Source organism: Tupaia chinensis, unplaced genomic scaffold (genome assembly GCF_000334495.1).
Source record: "Tupaia chinensis unplaced genomic scaffold, TupChi_1.0 Scaffold000259_1, whole genome shotgun sequence".
Taxonomy (NCBI): domain Eukaryota; kingdom Metazoa; phylum Chordata; class Mammalia; order Scandentia; family Tupaiidae; genus Tupaia; species Tupaia belangeri.
In genome coordinates this window covers 1904164-1925071 of record NW_006159739.1, presented here as the reverse complement: position 1 = coordinate 1925071, position 20908 = coordinate 1904164, and the positions used below count along the sequence as shown (strand labels likewise).

Below are 20908 nucleotides of genomic sequence, written 5' to 3'. Positions count from 1 at the left end.
GCTGTATTCTCTGCTAACATGTGAGGTGATGACAGTGAATGAGATATTTCAGCAAATGAAAAGAGTAAAGGTCTTTGAACTGAAGAAGAAATAAGCTACTTGCTGGGGGCTGGTAGTTGGCACAGTGGTTGGGACTCTGGACTCCCATGTGGCCAACTGTGGTTCAAATCTTGAACCTGGCAGCTTGTTTTCTTGCTTTCCTTCTCTCTCTGTGATCAAATTAAAAAACTAAAAAATTGGATAAATAATTCTTTTTAAAAGTTTTTAAAAGAAATAAGCTACTTACCTACAGAGAGAGATATGATAAGCAAGTAGGTACTCCAAAGTACCTTAGAAAGACTTTTGTAATATGGCCTTCCATAGGCTTAGTTAGGCAAACTGTGGTACTGAAAAACAGAGACTGGTTAGAAGGCAAGGCAAGTATGTGGCGTGGTGGTTAAGGAGCTGGACACTGCCACATGGCTGGCTACGGTTCAAGTCCCAGACCTTGTGGCGTGCTTTTTCACTTTCCTTCTCTCTCTGTGTGTCTTTCTCTGGTCAAATAAATGAATGAATGAATAAATAAAATGAAATAAACAAAAATGGTACAAATAATGATTCAGTTTATAGATACTCTACTCTATCCTATGTAGTCAAGTAACTTTCCCGTTCCCCCTTGCAGGAGTCCAGAGGTTTATTTCCTGAAAGAATTGAGTAAGAAATGCTTTTAATTGAAGGATAGTAGGCATTTCTGAAGGAGGGGCATCAGGTAAGGGTTGAAAGTACATTGAGGAAAATGTAGTGTGAAGTCGTAGATCTAAAGTTGAGACATTTCTGCTACTTGAGGGAATGTATGGAAGTAGGTAGATGATTAGACCTAACTGGGGTTGAGGCTTTGCAAGCTGGGGGTGGAAGGTCAAAGAAATATAATCCTAGTAGAAAAACCTATGATGTTTTGGAAAATTTTCATAATGTTATTTATTTTTATTTTTATTTTTTTGAGAGATTTTCGCTATAGGGTGTGTGTGCTCGCCAGACAGACAGAGAGAGACACAGAGACAGAAAGCAAGAAATCACCCCCCAGAGGGGATGGTCATGCCGTAATCCCTTCTCCTCCATTCTCCTCTCAGGATCTTGGGCATGTACGCACACGCGCCCGGCATGAGTTTTAAGCCACCGGGTCCAGGATGTGAACCGCGATTGACTACATGGGAGTCCAGCGACATAGCCGTTACACTAACTGCTGGTTCCCCATAATGTTATTTTTAAAAAATAATTATTTAATTGTACTCATTGTCATTATTTTATTTTATTTTTAAAAGTTGACCAGAGAGAGACAGAGAGGGAAAGTGAGAGAGTAAGTTGCCAGGCCTGGGACTTGAACCTCGGTCAGCCACGTGGGAGTCCAGCTACCTTAATCATCCTGCCACCTGCTGGCCCCTTCATAATGTTAGAGTTCTCCAAAGAAGCAGAACAAGGGAACCAACCGTTAGTGTAATGGCTATGTCGCTGGACTCCCACATGGTCGACCGCAGTTCGTGTCCCGGACCCGGTGGCTTAAAACTCACGCCGGGCACATGTGCGTACGTACCCAAGATCCTGAGAGGAGAATGGAGGAGAAGGGATTGCGGCATGACCATCCCCTCTGGGGGGTGATTTCTCGCTTTCTGTTTTTATGTCCCTCTCTGTCTGTCTGGCGAGCGCATGCGACCTATAGTGAAAACCTCTCCAAAAAAAAAAAAAAGAAGCAGAACAAATAATACACATAGATTATATGTGTGTGTGTGACAGAGAGAATATGTACATGCATGTGTGCATAAATTTATTCTAAGGAATTAACTTGTGACTGTGGAGACTGAGAAGTTTCACAGTCTGCTATCTGTAGGGTGGAGACTGAGGAGAGACTGTGGAGGTGTTCTGAAACTAGACGGTCATTTCTGTAAATCCTACTGGGGCAGGATAAGACTGATGTTCCAGTTCAGTCAATCAGACTGAGTGAGGGATTTCCCTTCTCATTTTCCTTTTGTTTTATTCAGACCCTCAAAGGATTAGATGATGTTCACTCATATTAGGGAGAGCAGTCTGCTTTACTCAGTCCACTGATTCAAATCTAATCTTATTCTAGAAAAACCTTTGTAGACATATTCAGAAATGGTGTTTAATGTGGGCAACCCCTGTCTCAGTCAACTCGGCACATGAAGTAACCATGGTATTAATGGGCTTCCCTGGCACATTAAAACGTGTGCATGTGTGTATATACACAGGATTTTGACTTCGAACCTATAGAATTAATGTTACTGGTTTAAGAAAATGTTAAGTTAACTAACCATGATGGGGGAACACCAGACTTGCGCTTCATTCTCATTTTGACCTTGGTAATTCTACCCCATACAGCCCTTTTATACTCCTGATAGCATCCAGTCCTTTATTTGGCAGATGTAAGCCTGTTTCTTAGCGTCAGTGGCTCTTCTCACTTAGACTGTGTCATAGCATTTCTACTTTTTTCAAGTTCGCAAGACAGGAAAATCTTTCACCAGTGACTCTCATTCCATATTCCTTTGGGTCTCTGGAAATCTGAATCTTAGGCCTTTTCCTTACTGGTTTCTTTCTTAGTAAGCACAGCATTTTCACATCAGATTTTGCAGTATTTGAAATGTCAGAAAGTTTCTTTTGGTGCCTCAGCTTATCTTTAATGTTAAGTGATTATCATTAGATTATCTCTAAGATATTTACTTGTTCCAAAAGTGCTGGCTTTATGTTAGATATTTTATACTGTTAATATGACATTTTTAGTCCTAAATTTATTCGATTAGCTTCAACTATCAATCTGTTCAAGGGTAAATTAGGCCTTATAGAACTTCACATTATTTCTAAGCAGTTATAAAGGCATTTAAGTTGTGCTTAAATATATTATCGTATATTCAGAAGATGGAAGTAATGGACCCAGCAGGTGGTATGGTGAGTTAAAGGCGCTGGATTCCCACATGGCCGACCGTGGTTTGAGTCTCAAACCTGGCGGCTTGCTTTCTCGCTTTCCCTTTCTCTCTCTCTCTGGTAAAATTAAAAAATAATAACAAATGGAATTAAATAAATAAATAAATAAATTTTTAAAAAAAGAAGAAGATGGAAGTAATGTTTGAGAAAGCTTTGGCCTTTCCATACTCCTGACAATGAAGGCTAATATTGGGTTAAGTGCCATTGCTCCTAGACAGTAGAAGAGGACTGGAATGAAAAGACTCCTTTTGGAGGAAAACCAGTTTGTCAGTTAAAATTTTTTTTTAGGACATTCTTATGAAGCAGCAGTTTTCTTGGCTTTGGATTCTTGGAGGACCTACTGTAATATAAAGTAAATTATATTTTTTAAAAGAATTATTTAATTTTATTTATTCATTCACTTATTTTAATTTTACCAGAATGAGAGAGAGGGAGGAAAGTGAGAAAACAAGACATCAGGTCCAGGACTCGAACTGTGGTCGGCCATGTGAGTGTCCAGTGCCTTAACCACACCACCTACTGGCCCACTAATTGGTATTTTTATGAATTAACACAATTAAGGTATTGGATAGAAAGTGGTGTTGATTCTTTACTTTTCATTATCTACTGAAAATAAGTATGCAAAGTTCTTAACAGTTTGTCAAAACATTGAACTTTTGCCTTCCTAGACAATAAAATGTGTCTACTGTGTCCTTCCATACTAACCAGGTCTTTGAATCTGAAGGTTTAATTGTCATTTACTGTTTAAGCCCCATTGCTTTTATTTGTCTGGCTATAATAGGGTTCTATGAAGAAAATTAGGGCTTATTAAAGTTTAGCAAATGTAATGAACAATGTGTTTTTTCATTAGGATCAAACAGAGCATACTGAATCAGCAGGACTGGCTGGTAGTGTGGCAAGAATCATGAATAAGCACCGAGAAGTCTGTTTCTTATCATTTGTCTAAGGCGAAAAGGTAAGAAAGCCAGTGCTCTAATTTATTTTAGACTAAACATAAGAAAATAACTTGATCTATAGAAAATAATGTTGATATATCTATGTTGCTTGCTTCATCTATAACATTGCCTCTTGTTAAGTCAAGGAATAAAATTTTTCAAAAAGATTTGACTTAAATTCAGAGGAGAAAGGGATATTTTAAAAATTGCTGTTAAATTATGTAACAACACCAACTTCTTTTCTTTTTTCTTATTTCTTCCTTCCTTCCCCCCCCACCCCCATAGGCCATGTCCATTCCATGGAGACAGAGACAGAGAGAGTGGGAAAGTGAGAAAGCATCCCCCAGGGAGATGGCCATGCCACAGTCCCCTCTCTTCCATTCTCCTCTTGGGGTTTTGGGTACACAGCACATGAACCTGGTGTGTTTTTCAAGCCTTGGTCTGGTTTTCATCCATGTGAATCCAACCACCTTAACTTCCATGCTTTCTGCTGGCCTACAAAACCAACTCCTTAATTGACACTGGCTCCTTTTCTTTTTTTTTTTTTTTAAGTTTTGCCATAAGGCATGTGTACTAACCAGAGAGAGAGAGGGAAAGTGAGAAATCACCCCTCAGGGGAATGGCCATGCTGTAGTCCTTTCTTCTTCTCTTGGGATTTTGTGCATGCATATATATGTGCCTAGTGTGTTTTTTAAGCCACCAGATCAGGGACTTGAATGGCAGTCAGCCATGTGGGATCTAGTCACATTAATCACCATACTACAGGATGGCCTTCCTCCTTCTAAGAGGTAGCTGCTACGTAAGCATAAAGAGGTAATTTCAGTATGAAAAAGAACATGGATTTGAACAATTTGTTAGGAGATAATAGCAGCAACTAAAGTCATTTATGTTTCTTAGTCATATCATTAAGAGCTAAGCAGTTAAAGCTAACTTGGGGATGGAAAATCAGAAATGTAAATTTAGTTATATTGTTTTATTTTTACTTGCAAATTATTTATGAAGAGCAGTAATTTCCAGTAGAAAACTGAGAATGTTTTACTAATTCTCATAGGGCAGGAATCCTTCACTTTTTCCCAACTAGGAGTCATGTTGGAGTTTTTTTTTTATTTTTTTTTTAGAAAAACAGGATTTTATTATTCCCATTATAAAGGACAGGTCTTGGCAGGACAGGGAGTGTGTTCTGACAGTGAGAAAAAGGCTCTATTTGCCAGCGATGAGTGGGTTCTGCAGGACCACGATGACCAAGTCCCCACGCAGAAACATCTTGGAGATGTAGCGGTCTTTGTTGACTGGCTTGGACTTCTTGCCTTTGCCACTCTTGGGAACCTCGGTCCACATCTCCTTCACATTCTCCAGCACCATGTTGCAGTGCCTGTCGAAGGCCTTCACCCGGCCCAGGAGTTTTTTGTTGTTGCAGCAATTGATGAGTACTTGGGTGTTGTTCTTGACTGACTGTGTGAGCTCAGAGAGTGGACCCGTGTTAAATTCCTCCTCCTCCCACTTCTGCAGCTCCTCTGGAGTCATCTCACTCTTGGGCTTGTTGAGGAGGCCCATGGTGGCGATGGCACTCTCAAGTCACTCCCGTCTCCTCCGTGTTGCTTCATCCTCTAAGCATGTTAGAGTTTTTTTTTTGAAGTCTCACAGTTATTTTAAAAGTAGAAAATAGTGGGTGGCCAGGGGACCAGCAGTTGGTATAATGGCTATGCCGCTGGACTCCCATGTAGCCAACCGCGGTTCAAGTCCTGGACCTGGTGGTTTAAACTCATGCCGGGTGCGTGTGTGTGCGTGCCCAAGATCCCAAGAGGAGAATAGAGGAGAAGGGATTGCACTGTGACCATCCCCCCTGGGGGAGTGATTTCTCGCTTTCTGTGTCATGCTGGAGAGACTGGTTGCAGAAACGAACTGATTAGACATTTCACTAGTGGAATATTATATACTGTGGTCAAGATCTAAGGAAAAGCATGGAACCAACAGTGTGTGATAGGAAACTGACCTCCTTTTCTTTTAGTTGAGGGTGGAGCAGAGGCACTTAGCAGAGATGTCTTCTTCACCAAACTTCTGGGTCTGGGGTTGGTGAGCTATTTCTTGTCCCCTAGCCTTTTCACATAGGAGTCTGAGAAGTAAAAGCCCTTTCTTGCCTTCAGCTGACAAAATCATATCTTTCAGGCATCATTTCTTTATGCAGTCACTTCTCACTGTAGCAAAGCTTTTCCTTTCTATAGAAGCTGCAGCTGGGAATGGGAGTTCAGCCTTCTTTGTATCTAGATATGGCTATGTGACTAAGCTCACTAAAAGGGTGAGAGCAGAAATTATATGTAACATGTCCAGGTCTGTGTTTTTCTTTTTTAAATTTTATTTATTCATTCATTTATTTTAATTTGACCAGAGAGAGACACAGAGAGAGAGAGAGAGAGGGAAAGTGAGAAAGCAAGCCATCAGGTCTGGGACTTGAATCATGATTAGCCATGTGGGAGTGTCCAGCACCTTAACTACCACACCACCTGCTGGTTCCGAGGTCTGTGTTTCTAAGGCAGGGAATGTCTTCTCTATTTTCTCTTTAACTTTATTGCCATCTCAACCTAGAAATGGCTATAACCCAGCTTTGATGAAGGAATTCAAAGAACTGCAGTGCTGATTGAAGCTTGGCCCACCAACCAGCTGTCATTCTTGACCTGATATTGATCAACACTGACATAAAGAGTTCTGTTTAGTTCAGTTGAAGTTTTGTTGGTAGCAAGTCTTTTTTTTTTTTTTTTTTTTTTTTTTACAATTTTTTTTTTTTTTTTGACAAAGACAAACATTTTCTCATGCTGGCTTACAGTAGTGTGTGTGCTAGATTCTTCTCCTTTTTATTTTTTAAACTCTAACAGACTTTATAAAATTGGTTGGCCACTTGGGAATTCAGCACCCTTAACCACCATGGCACCTGCTGGACCCCTTGGTAGGAAGTCTTTATCAGTGAAGGAAGCGGTGTGATGATCTACATTCTCTTTTTTTTCTTTGAATTATTTAATTTTATTTATTATTATTATTATTATTTTAATTTGCTACAGTGCACATGCACCCAGCAGTGAGAGAGATGGAGAGGGGGAGAGAGAAAGCGAGAAAGCAAGTCAGCAGGTCCAGGACCCCAACTGTGGTCAGCCATGTGGGAGTCTAGCATCTTAACCACTATGCCACCTGCTGGCCCTTGTATATCTTCTTTTGAGCACTGTTTATTCAGGTAATTTGCACATTTTTTAGTTGTGTTGTTTGGTTTTCTTTTCTTGCTTCTAAATTGTTTGAGTTCCTTGCGTATTCTGGTTATTGATCTGAGATGTATATTAAGCAAATACTTTGCTTCTGTGGATTGTCTCTTCACTCTGTTGATTGTTTCCTTTTCTATGCACAAACTTTTTAGTTTAATATAATCCCTTGTATATATTTTTGCTTTTGTTGCCTGTGACCTTGATATTTTATTTATGAACTCTTTGTTCATACCAAAATCCTGAAGTGTTTCCCTCATATTTTCTTCTTGTTGCTTTATGGTTTTTTTTTTTTTCTTTTTCTTTTTTTTTTTGAGAGGTTTTCGCTATAGGGCGCATGCGCTCTCCAGACAGAGAGAGACATAGAGACAGAAAGTGAGAAATCACCTCCCAGGGGGGATGGTCATGCTGCAATCCCTTCTCCTCTATTCTCCTCTCGAGATCTTGGGCACGCACGCACACACACCTGGCGTGTGTTCTAAGCCACCGGGTCTGGGATGTGAACCGTGGCCAACTATGTGGGAATGCAGCAACATAGTCATTATGCTAACTGCTGGTTCCTGTTGTTGCTTTATGGTTTTATGATTTATATTTAAGTCTTTAATTAATTTTGAGTTTTAAAGAATTATTTTATTTAACTTTATTTATTTATTTACTTAAGTTTGACTAGAGATGGACAGAGAGAGAGAAAGTGAGAAAGCAAGCTGCCAGGTTCAGGACTCAAACGGCAGTCGGCCATGTGGGAGTCCAGTGTCCTTAACCACTGCACCACCTGCTGGCCGCCATTTTGAGTTGATATTTATATGTGGTGAGAGAGATGGGTCTATCTTTATTATTCTGCATATGATTTTCCAGTTTTCCGAACATTTGTTGAAGAGACTGTCTTTCCTTCAATGGATGTTCTTGGCACTTTTGTTGAAAATAAACTGGCTACAGGACCAGCAGTTGGCATAACGGCTATGTTGCTGTACTCCCATGTAGTTGACCGTGGTTCGAGTCCTGGGCCCGGTGGCTTAAACACACACTGAGCACAAGTGCATGTGTGCCCAAGATCTTGAGAGGAGAATGGTGGACAAGGAATTGCAGCGTGGTCATCCCCCCTGGCGGGGGGGGGGTGATTTCTTGCTTTCTGTCTCTCTGTCTCTCTCGGTCTTTCAGGCGAGCGCACGTGCCCTATAGCAAAAACCTCTCAAAAAGAAAAAAAAAAGAAAATCAACTGGCTATGCAATATGTGGATTTATTTATGGGTTTTCTATTTTATGACATTGCTCTGTGTGTGTGTTTTGTTTTTGCTAGTACTATATTGTTTTTGTTACTATAGTTTTATAATATATGTTGAAATTCAGCAGTATGATGCCTCCAGCTCCATTCTTTTTGCTCAGAATTGCTTTGGCTAATCGTGGTCTTTTGTGATTCCACATAAATTTTATGTGTTTTTTTTCCTGTTTTGGTGAAGGATGTCATTGATTTTTTTCTTAAAGAATTATTATATTTAACATTATTTTTTAAAGAATTATTTTATTTAACTTTATTATTATTATCATTATTATTTTTCAGTTTGATCAGAAAGAGACAGAGAGAGAGAGAGGAAGTGAGAAAGCAAGCCATCAGGTCTGAGACTTGAACCGTGGTCTACCATGTGGGAGTCTAACGCCTTTAACCACCATGCCACTTGCCGGCCTCTGCATTATTTTATTTTATTTTGACTAGAGCAGGATAGACAGAGAGAGAGAGAGAGAGAAAGAAAGTGTGAAAGAAAGCTACTAGGTCTGGGACTCAAACCACAGTTGGCCATGTGGGAGTCCAGTGCCTTTAACCATCATGCCACTTGCTGGACCCTGTCATTGATTATTCTGATAACTATTGTATTGAATCTGTATAATGTTTTTAATAGTATAGAGATTTCAGCAATACTGATTCTTCTAATCCATGAATGTGGTACATTTTTCCATATTTTTGTATCTTCAATTTTTTTCATCACTGGTTTAAAGTTTTCATTACAGAAATTTTTTTCACCTCCTTGGTTAAATTTATGCTTAGTATTTAATTTTCTCTGTAGTTATTGTAAGTGGGATGGTTTTGTTGATTTCTTTTTAATCAATTTATTGATGAATAAAAATGCTATCAATATTTGTATGTTGATTTTGTATCCTGCAACTTTATTTGATTCAGCAGTTCTGAGAAGATTTAGAGCAGTCTTTATGGTTTTCTATATATAATGTCATAATATCTGTAAACAGGGACAGTTTGACTTTCTCCTTACCAATTTGGATGCCCTTATTTCTTTTTCTTTTTCTGGAGAGGTTTTTGCTATAGGGCACATGCGCTCACCTGAAAGGCAGAGAGAGGCAGAGAGACAGAAAGCAAGAAATCACTCCCTAGGGGGGATGACCACACTGCAATCCCTTCTCCTCCATTCTCCTCTCGGGATCTTGGGCATGCATGCACACGCACCCAGTGTGAGTTTAAGCCACTGGGTCTGGGTCTCGAACCATGGTCAACTACATGGGAGTTCAGTGACATAGTCCATACGCTAACTGCTGGTCCCAGGATGCCCTTATTTCTTTCTATTGCCGATTGCTCTGACTAGGACTTGCTCAATAATAATTGATGCATGAATGTACACATGTTTGTTGTAAACATATGGCATAAAGAAAAAGTACCAGTGAGGGATACATAGAAAGAACAATCAGATCAGTGCTGTAAAAGTGGGGGTCTCTTAAGTTTGAGATTCTAGAGGATGTCTGAAAGGTCTCTGGGCAGTAGAATAAAAAAAATGTATGGAAGCAGAAAGACAAAATAAGTATTCAGGAAGAAACTGTACTTCAGTAATTATATTTGTCTTTAAGCTATACATGTGAATTTTGTGAGCTTTCATTTAGTGTAAGAGATGGATACTTTCATAAGAAGGCAAGTAAAGAATCCTGACATTAGATTTATATTCTCTGAGAATCATAGCTTATGCAATGAAAAAATTGCCTGTCACCCATGTCCTCAGTAAACCGTAGGTTTTTCTTTGGAAAAATGAAACTAAAGAGTCTCAAAACATGAGACATAAGGGAAATCTGGGATGTGGCACCATAGTGAAAGTGCTGGGGGGAGAGGGCAGGTTATGGGAAATTCTACATAATGAAAGCTAAGATCCTCCTCTCATCCCTTCCTCTTCTCTTTCAGAAGATGGCTGGTAGACATTACATCTTAGAATGCCCTTACAGAAGATTATGTGATTCTTCTCTGGAGTGCAAAGAAAAGACACATACACTGACATTTTTTGGGGGGGAGTACTCCAAATGAAGTAGGCATGTTCCTATCCAATCACCATGCATTGGAATCCTCCTTGACGACAAGCCACATATGCAGAGCTTCTAGTTGGCTTTTTTTGTTTGTTTTTGGAGAGTTTTTTGCTATAGGGTGTGTGCGTTAGCCAGACAGAGACAGAAAGACAGAAAGCAAGAAATCAACCCCCAAGAGTGATGGCCATGCCATAATCCTTTCTCCTCCATTCTCCTCTCAGGATCTTGGGCACACACGCACATGCGCCCAGTGTGAGTTTAAGCCACTGCGTCTGGGACTCAAACCATGGTTGACTACATGGGAGTCCAGCGACATAGCCATTATGCCAACTGCTGGTCCCTCTAGTTGACTTTTAGTACCTCATACTTTAAATTTAAATTTTATTCGCTGTCATTATTTTATTTTAATTTTTAAAGTTGACCAGAGAGAGACAGAGAGAGAGAGAGAGAGGAAAGTGAGAAAGCAAACTGCCAAGTCTGGTACTCAAACCACAGTCAGCCATGTGGGAGTCCAGCCTACTTAACCACAGTGCCACCTGCCAGCTCCAGTACCTCATATTTTAAATAGATAGGCTTTTGGGTGAACATCTAGTGTGAAAGAGAGAAACTAAAACTCATTAAGTTCAAAAGAGGAACTTGGAGGAAATAAATACTATTGAAACAGAAGAAAGTATTTTTTTTCTTTTAAAGAATTATTCATTTAATTTTATTTGTTGTTAATCTTCACTCTGACCAGAGAGAGAAGAGAGAGACAGAGTAAAAGCAAGCCACCACCTCCGGGGCTTGAACTATGGTTGGCCATGTGGGAGTCCAGTGCCTTTAACTACCATCACCTTTTGGCCCCCAGAAGAAAGTTTTTTTTTAAAAAAAAGAACCCAAACTGTAGGTAATTGTATTAGACAGGTAAGAGAAGATCAAGATGCCTTCAAAGGATTAGAAAGGTAAAGTGCTCTGGAAATTTAAAATATGATAGATTTTTTGGGTATAATTTTATTTTTAAACAATCTCAAGCTTGTAAGAAGTTGTAGATATAATGCAAAGAACTTTTTCTTTCTCTAAACCATTTGAGATTCGGTTGCTGGTTGCATGCCTCACAACTATTGAATACCTTTATTTATGTATTATATTTATTGGGGGAGATGGCCATACCACAACCTCTTTTCCTCTATTTTCCTCTTGGGATTTTGGCATATGCACACGTGCCCAGTATAATTTTGAAGCTGTCAGGTCTGGGACTCAAACCATGGTTGACCATGTGGGAGTCCAGCACTTTGACCACTGTGCCATCTGCTAGCCCTAACTTTTGAATATCTTAACTGTGTTTTCTGTTAACACAGATATTCCCTTATATAAACACAAGCATAGCCACTAAAGGGAATTAACACTGACGTACTATCACAATTTAATTCTCAGACCTCATTTAAGTTTTTTTTTTTTTTTAAGAATTATTTTAACTTTATTTATTTATTTACCTATTTTAATTTGACTAGAGAGGGACAGAGAGAGAGTGGGAAAGTAAGAAAGCAAGCCATCAGGTCCAGCACTCAAGCCGTGGTCGGCCATATGGGACTGTCCAGCATCTTAACCACCACACCACGTACTGCTCCCCCTCACTTAAGTTTTAATTCTCAGACCACACTCAAGTTTTTTTTTTTTTTTTTTTCTTTTTGCTATAGGGCACGTGCGCTCGCCAGACAGAGAGAGAGAGAGAGAGACAGAGAGATAGAAAGCGAGAAATCACCCCCCAGGGGGAATGGCCATGCTACAATCCCTTCTCCATTCTCCTCTTGGGATCTTGGGCACTCACGCACACACACCGGTCCGGGACGTGAACCATGGTCGACTACATGGGAGTCCAGTGACATAGCCATTATGCTAACTGCTGGTCCCAGACCACACTCAAGTTTTGATAGTTGTCTAAGTGATATTTTTTGCTTGTTTGTTTTTATATCAAGGGGATCTAGTTCAGAATGACATGTTGCATTTAGTTATGTCTCTTTAGTCTTTAGTCTAAAATACCCAATGGCCTCATTCTCTCTTGATTTTGGCATGTTTGAAGATTACAGACCAGGTATTTTATAGAATGTTCCTTAATATGGGTTTGTCTGAGGTTCCCTCATGATTAGATTGAGGTTATGTATTTGTGATGAGAACATCACAGAAATGGTGCTTTGTTCTTTTTACGGTAGCCTCGCAGGGAGCATGGAATTTCCATTTGTCTCATTACTGGTGGTGTTTACTTGGATCACTTGAGTGAAGTGATGTCTACCAGGCCTTTACTCTAAAGCTACCTTTTTTTCCCATTGGTAATTAGTGTTTTTGTGGGAGGTACTTTGAAACTGCCCATATCCCATTCTTCAGCACACTTCAGATTCATTCACATATATTGTAAAGACTTGTGCTTTACTTTTTTATTCAAAGGGTTATAATTCATTGCTATCATTATTTATCTTGATGTGCAATTTTTCTCTGATTTGGCCTGTGGGAGCCCTGTCAGACTGGCTTTTGTGACCTTTTGACATGTTCCCATCATTCTTGAATGCTTCCTTGCTTGCTGGTATACAAAATATTTAAGACTCATCTTTTATTTAATAGAAATATAATTTGCATGCCATAAAAATTCACCCTTTTAAAATATTCAATGGAATTGTTTTTATAGATTCATGGAGTTTGACTATCACCACTCTCCAGTTACACCTCCAATCCTCCAATACTCCCAGTATCTGACAACTTCTAATATGGTTTCTATTTTTTTTTTTTGGAGAGGTTTTTGCTGTAAGGGCGCATGCGCTCACCAGAAAGGCAGAGAGAGACAGAAAGTGAGAAATCACCCCCCAGGGGGGATGGCCACGCCACAGTCCCTTCTCCTCCATTCTCCTCTTGGGATCTTGGGCAAGCACGCACATGCACCCGGCATGAGTTTAAGCCACTGAGTCCAGAACTCAAACCATGGTCGACTACATGGGAGTCTAGTGGCATAACCATTATGCCATCTGCTGGTACCTATAGTTTCTGTTTCTAAGGATTTAACTACTCTAGATATTTTATATCAATAGAATCATGTAAGATCTGTTTTTTGTATATGACTTTTTTAGTTACCGTATTTTCAGTGTTCATTCATGTTATAGCATATGTAAGTACTTCGTCCTTTTTATTGTCTTATAATATTCTGTTGTATCAATGTTCCATACCACATTTCATTTATTCAATCATCATTTCTTTTGGAATTACTAGGCCTCATGATAATTTTTTTTTTTTTTTTTGGAGAGGTTTGTGCTATAGGGCGCGTGTGCTCGCCAGACAGAGAGAGACAGAAAGACAGAAAGCGAGAAATCACCCCCCAGGGGGGATGGCCACGCCACAGTCCCTTCTTCTCCATCCTCCTCTTGGGATCTTGGGCATGCATGCACACGCGCCCAGCGTGAGTTTAAGCCACCGGGTCCAGGACTCGAACCGTGGTCGACTACGTGGGAGTCCAGCGACATAGCCATTATGCTAACTGCTGGTCCCAGGCCTCATGATAATTATGTCTAACTTTTTGAGGAACTGCCAAACTGTTTTTCAAAGGGGCCCATACCATTTTATATTCCCTGAGCTATTTGGGAAGCATCAAATTTGTCTATATTTTTATCAAAACTCTTGTACTTCTACTCCAGCCCTAGAATCAGCCATTTCTCCATGGAGCTCTGTTCCTTTTAGTGGAGAATAGTATTTAGACACCAAATCTGCTATTAGGTATATTCATTGCAACATGGAGTGTGGGTGGAGGCTGCTGACAAAGTTAGAAAATGTATGTATAACCCCTTACCCCCCCTCCACACACACTTACATTTATATTTATTGCTGTGTTTATTGAAGTCCGTCAGCAACATGGAGTCCAGGTGGGGAGCTGCTGACAAAGCTAGAAATACATATGTATACACACAGGCATACACACAGACATGTGCATATTTACATTTATGATTATTGCTCTGTTTAAAGCCCATCAGTTCACACTGATACCTCAAATTCCAGACCAGTACTACAGGGTTCTTCTTTTCTGCTTTTCCACATTTTAACCCCATTTTCTAAGAGTGAGAAACCTTGCTTCCATTGCCCTTCATACAGTCATTTATTCCACCCATGTCACCATGTGAACCAGTATCCCAGTATCGTATCACTGCTGTGCTGTCCCTGTCCCCTGACCATTGTTATTCTGCTCAGGTTCTGATCTGTCAACCCCGACTGCCTCTTTCTATTCCTTCTCACATTTCCTGCACATGGTTGCCCTTCTCACCTGCTTGGGCTCTCCAATGTCTTCTGCCAGACCATCTCTTTCCTGTTTTTCCCAAGAATTGGCTCCTTACCTCTCTTGGACTCTAACACCCCAGCTGGGGTGTCCTTATATACAGATGACTTTCTGACCTTGTTGAAGCTCTGCCACCTTATTCTGGGCCTCCTCTGCTCGAGGACATCTGCATTACCCTACCTAGGCTCTGACTAACCCTTTCACGAATGCCCTCCTCATCCTACTCCAGTGTTTATCAAATTTTTTTAAAGAATTATTTTATTTAACTTTATTTGTTTATTTATTTTAATTTGACCAGAGTGGGACAGAATGAGAGAGAGGGAAAGTGAGAAAGCAAGCCACCAGGTCCGAGACTAGAACTGCAGTCAGTCTGTGGGAATCCAGCACCCTTAACTACCATGCTACCTGCCGGCCCTAACTAATTTTTTAAAGAATTATTTTATTTAACTTTATTTATTATTATTATTTTCCTGTTTGATCAGAGACAGAGAAAGAGAGAGAGGGAAAGTGAAAAAGTGAGCCACCAGGTCCTGGACTCAAACCACGGTCCACTATGTGGGAGTCCAGTGCCTTTAACCACTACGCCACCTGCTGGCCTCCATTCTCCTCTCAGGATCTTGGGCACACATGCACATATGCCTGGCATGAGTTTAAGCCACTGGATCCGGGACTCGAACCATGGTCAACTACATGGGAGTCCAGCGACATAGCCATTACATCAGCTGCTGGTCCCTAAGAGAACTATTATTAATGCAGTGTATAATCTAACATACAGTTCATATCCACATTTCTCCAGTTTTTTCCCCCATTTTTAAAAAACATTTGTCAGAGGGTGTGTGTACTTGAAAGAGAGACAGAGGAGAGGATAGGAGGAAAGCACTCTCCAATGGGGCATAGACTTACTAGCTTAAGGACCTTATCTAGTAGTAAGAGAGGTTTTGTAGTTTATTATTATCTGAAATGATTTATAAGAATTTTTTTTCCTGAGAGAGACTCACGGACAGCTGTACTCTCTTTTCTGGTCCTTGAGATTTGATCTCTCCAGACTGCAAGAATCCAGCTATGGCTCCTGGACTTTGGACCTCTGAATTAGTTGGAAGTACAGCAGCACTTTTCAAAGAAGAAGAAGGAAGAATAGAAGTACAAAAGAGGTTTTCTGTGAAAGAATTAGCTGGCGTGTTCTCAGAAGTGAATGTGGTTCTTTTTTTTTTTTTTTTTTTTTTTTTGAGAGGTTTTTTTCGCTATAGGGCGCGTGTGCTCACCAGACAGAGAGAGCCATAGAGACAGAAAGCGAGAAATCACCACCCAGGGGGGATGGTCACGCCGCAATCCCTTCTCCTCCATTCTCCTCTTGGGATCTTGGGCACGCACGCACACGTGCCTGGCGTGAGTTCTAAGCCACCGGGTCCGGGACGTGAACCGCGGTCGACTACGTGGGAATCCAGCGACATAGCCATTACGCTAACTGCTGGTTCCAATGTGGTTCTTATACTACAGGGTATATTTATCTGAATGTTCAACAGTTCACAAAAGTGGAACGGCAAATGAGTGAACTTTCATGATGCTATCATGAAAATTTTGAAAAACAGAAGAAACTTAGCAGATCACAGGACCAGCCAGGTGCATGGCGGTTAAAGTGGCTTGAGCCCATATGGCTGACTGAGCAATTAAGTCCCAGACCTCATAGCCAAAAAACATGCTGAGTGTGCGTATGTGCATGCCCAGAATCCTGAGAGAAGACTGGAAGAGAGGGGATTGATTGCATCATCCCTCTGGGAGATGCTTTCTTTCTCACTTTCTCCTTTTCTCTCTGTCTTTGGCAAGTGCACTTGCCCTATAGCAAATGAAAGCTTTAAACAAACAAACAAACAAACAAACAAAAACTAAAAAAACAGACCACAATAACAAGATTCTTCTTGAATCCCCGGAAGTACTTGTATTTTGTTGCCATCATTTCCCCTTACCTGGGCCCTCCACAGCCCTTGATGAGAATTCCAATGATGACACTGATGACCTTCAGCCATTATCACACTTTGAAGGATTTGATGACTAAAATATTAACCTGAATGTCTTTTTTTTATGGATGAGCTTTAATTTTTTGGTATATCATTTTTAAAATTCTTGCTGATTTTTATGTTATGTAACATGTAAATGATGCAAATTAGAACAAAGTTATCACGTTGGAGTTTCCTTTAGACCTTTTCATTATTCAGAATAAAGATTACACTAGAAAAAAAGAACTTTTATTCTCATACACTTAAGATATATAAATTATATTTTATTTAAAAAATTAATTTATATGAGAAAGGGAGGGAGATAAAGAGAAAGAGGGAAGGTTTTTTTTTTATATTTATTTATCTATCTATTTTTTAAAAAGAGGTTTTTGCTTTAAGGCATGTACGCTTGCCCAGGAAAAAGAGAGAAAGACAGAGACAATGAGAGGAAAACTGAAAAATGACTTCCTGGGGGGGGTGATCATGCTGCAATCCCTTCTTCTCTATTCTCCTTCTGGGATCTTGGGCATGCACGCACCCATACCCAGCATGATTTTAAAGCCACTGGGTCTGGGATTTGACCCGTGGTTGACTATGTGGGAGTCCAGTGACGTAACTACTATGCCGTCTTCTGGTCCCTTTATTTTTTCATTGTGATTTTTCAGGCCACTGGGTCTGAGACTCGAACTGCGGTTGGCCAGGTGGAAATCCAGCACTCTAACCACCACACCACCTGCTGGCCCAGGAGATTAATTTTGACAAGATCTTGCTATGTTGCTATCCTCCTGCCCCAGTCTCCCAGTTAGCTAGGACTAAAGGCCCATGCCACTGTACCAGGCCTATTTAGGTGGGCCAAGATTTGAACCTAGTCATCTCATGTGGCCATAGCTTCACGGTAGCAGTGTCTTAGCAGTGTACGCCACTGGCTGAGTCTATGAATTATATTTTAAAAATTCAAAGTATAATGCAAATTTAATCTGCTTTTTAGGTTTAAACAAGTCTCTTGAGTGGTGTTCTTTCACCGATGGAGAATTATTTCCAAGCAGAAGCTTACAACCTGGACAAGGTATTAGATGAATTTGAACAAAACGAAGGTGAGAATTTACATTGGTGAAGATATTTGGGTTTATGATATAGAGAATGTGGGGATGTAAGAAGATGCAGTACTTAAAAAAAAATCCAACCTGACGATTTGATGATAAAAGTATTATAGGATAATATCCAGACTAAGAAATAATAGAAATTACTTTTTTTTTTTTTTTTTTTTTTTTTTAGCACAAACTGTGTACCAGATTCTTAGGTGGATCATTTAATTTAATTTTTTTTTTTTTAAGAGAAATTTGCTGTAGGACCTGTGCACTCACTGGGGAGATACAAAGAGAGAAAGCAGGGTAAATGACCATGCCACAATCCCTTCTTCTCCATTCTCCTGAGATCCAGGGTTTGTATGTACGTGGACCCCCTGTGAGTTTCAAGCCACCGGGTTCAGGATATGAACTGCAGTTGGCCATGTGGGAGTCCAGTGCCTTAACCACTATGCGACCTGCTGGACCTAGTCTTTTTTTTTTTTTTTTAATTTTTAAAGTGAATAGCCCTTTTTTTAATTGTTAAAGTGTATAGCCACTCGCAGAGAGAGTGCATGTGTGTGCACATGAGAGAAAGCATCCTCCGTAATGGAGTATGGTCATACTGCACTTCTTTTTCCTCCATCTCTCTATCCTGTCAAGATTTTGGGTGCACATGCCCCTGGTGTTTTCTTTTCAAGTCACCATATCTGGCACTTGAACTGTTGGCAGCCATATGGGATTCAGCTCCCTGTACATAGTAGTGCTTAACTGCTGTACTGTGGGGCCGGCCCCATTTAATCTTCAAAACAATCTCATGAAAGTCAACCTCCTTATCTTTATTTTATAGGTGAGACTGTAGGGACAGAGAGGTCAGACCACTTTCTCAAAGTTACCTTGCTAACAAGTGGCAGGGTTAGGATTCAGGGATTGCAATATATGAGAGCTTGAGCCCTACACATGCTATATAGTCAGTTTATGGTCAAGAAAAGCTTTAGAATGTATGCTTGTGAGGCCAGCAAGTGGCATGGTGGCTGAAGTGCTGGACTCCCACATTGCCAACTGCAGTTCAAGTCCCAGACTTGGTAGTTTGCTTTCTCATTTTTTCTCTTTCTCTGTTTTTCTCTTCTCAGATTAAAAGTAATAATAATAGCAAATGAGGGTCAGCTGGTGACATGGTAGTTAAGGCACTGGACTCCCACATGGCCGAACGTGGTTCGGGTCCCAGACCTGGCAACCCTGGCAACTTGCTTTTTTATTTTCTCTCTGTGTCATACACACACACACACACACACACATAAAGTTAAAATATGTTTACATACATATATATGAGATTATTCTTTATATATATATAAAGTTAAAATAATTCTTATAAAAACAAATACAAATAACTAATTACATATATATATATATTTTTTTTTTTTTGAGAGGTTTTTGCTATAGGGCATGTGTGCTCGCCAGAAAGATAGAGAGAGATAGAAAGTGAGAAATCACCCCCAAGGGGGATGGCCATGCCACAATCCCTTCTCTTCCATTCTCCTCTTGGGATCTTGGGCACGCATGCACATGTGCCTGGCGTGAGTTTAAGCCACTGTGTCCGGGACTCGAACCACGGTTGACTACATGGGAGTCCAGCGACTTAGCCATTATGCCAACTGCTGGTCCCCACATCTTTTTTTTTATTAAGCACGTGTGCTTGCATTTTATAATCTAATAAAAATAACTTGTTTCATATTGATTTCCCAGTTAAAACACGTTTTTGGGTAACTGCCAAAATGGGTAATTAAATTTTACATTCTCAAGGCATAGTCTAGAAATGTCTGTTTAAGAATCACCTCATTTTGGCAAGCCTGATATCTGTAAATTCCCCTCTCAGTTTGACTTGACTGGAAATGTCATATTTAAATCCCTGTTCCTTCACTTCTCACTCCTATGTTCTCTAATAGGAAATGGCATGTAACAAGTTTCCCAAAAGGTTTATTTTTATCTGAAGTCCATGATTTTACTAATGGTCTCCAGTGACTATATGCAGTGATTGAGATTATTCTTTGTCCACTGTTAGATTAATTTTGATTTTGTTACTTTGAGTCTGATAGAGCAAGCCTTAAATAGAATATGCGATCATGAAGATAAGGAGGGAAAAGGAGAGGAGACCTGGGATGGCCTTCTCAATTTTAACCATCAGTGACCTAACATTAATCCATATCTCTGTCTTTGTTTCTGATTCATGTAAATGTGAAATCCTATTTGAAGCCTTTATTGGATCTAAGTAACCTTTGCATGCTGCAAGCCTACCTCAGTTTTTCCTGCCTCTATACATTCCAGCTCTCTAATCTTATCCTGGAAAATTTCTTTCTCCTCTGAATTTATTTTCTACTCCTACATAATAGTTTTTGTTTACTTATACTACTCTGTACTGGTAATCAGATATTTGTGTATACTGGATCTATATCTTATTCTCTCAACTAGGTTATATATTTCTTGGAGACAAGAGCTAACTAATCTTCATATTCCTCATATCCTAAGCTTTTACTATGTAAATGGTCACCATGTATTGATTGCATACCTGCTGCATACCATCCTTATGCAAAGAAAGGACTTACATAAATGGAAGGAAACATTTCTGCCTTAGAAATCATTTAGTAGAGGGGCCAGCAGATAGTGTAATGGTTATGTTGCTGGACTCCCACATGTCCAACGATGGTTCGAGTCCTGGACCCAGAGGCTTGAAACTCATGCTGGGCACATGTGCATGCGTGCCCCAAAATCCCAATGGGAGAATGGAGAAGAAAGGATTGTGGTGTGGCCACCCCCCCCCAAGGGGGGTGATTGCTCACTTTCTGTCTCCCTGTCTCTGTCTCTCCAGTGAGCGCACACACTCTAAGGCAAAAATCTCTCTCAAAAGAGGTAAAGAAATCATCCAGTGGATTGGGCCAGCAGGTGGCATGAAGTTAAGGTGGCCAGATCCCACATGACTGTGTAGTTCAAGTTCTGGACCCAGTGGCTTGAAAGTCATGATGGGGATGTACATGTGTGCATGTCCCAGATCCCGAAAGGAAATTGAGGAGAAGGGATCATGGCATGGCCATCCCTTCTAGGGAGTGATTTCTCTTTCC

General features: G+C 40.2%; 1 protein-coding gene and 1 pseudogene across 2 annotated transcripts in view; one reads left to right on the top strand and one right to left on the bottom strand.

Annotated features, from left to right (window-relative positions):
* Positions 1 to 3823: 3823 nt before the first annotated feature.
* ZFYVE9 (zinc finger FYVE-type containing 9) overlaps positions 3824 to 20908 on the top strand; it is a 137589-nt gene continuing 120504 nt past the window's right edge. For both annotated transcript variants that reach the window (XM_006149398.2, XM_006149399.2), the window contains exons 1-2: positions 3824 to 3928; positions 17717 to 17822. In XM_006149398.2, the coding sequence (XP_006149460.1) occupies positions 17753 to 17822 (70 nt within the window). In that variant the 5' untranslated portion in view covers positions 3824 to 3928; positions 17717 to 17752. The remainder of the gene's footprint in view (positions 3929 to 17716; positions 17823 to 20908) is intronic.
* On the bottom strand, positions 5109 to 5462 carry LOC102495844 (small nuclear ribonucleoprotein Sm D2 pseudogene; annotated as a pseudogene).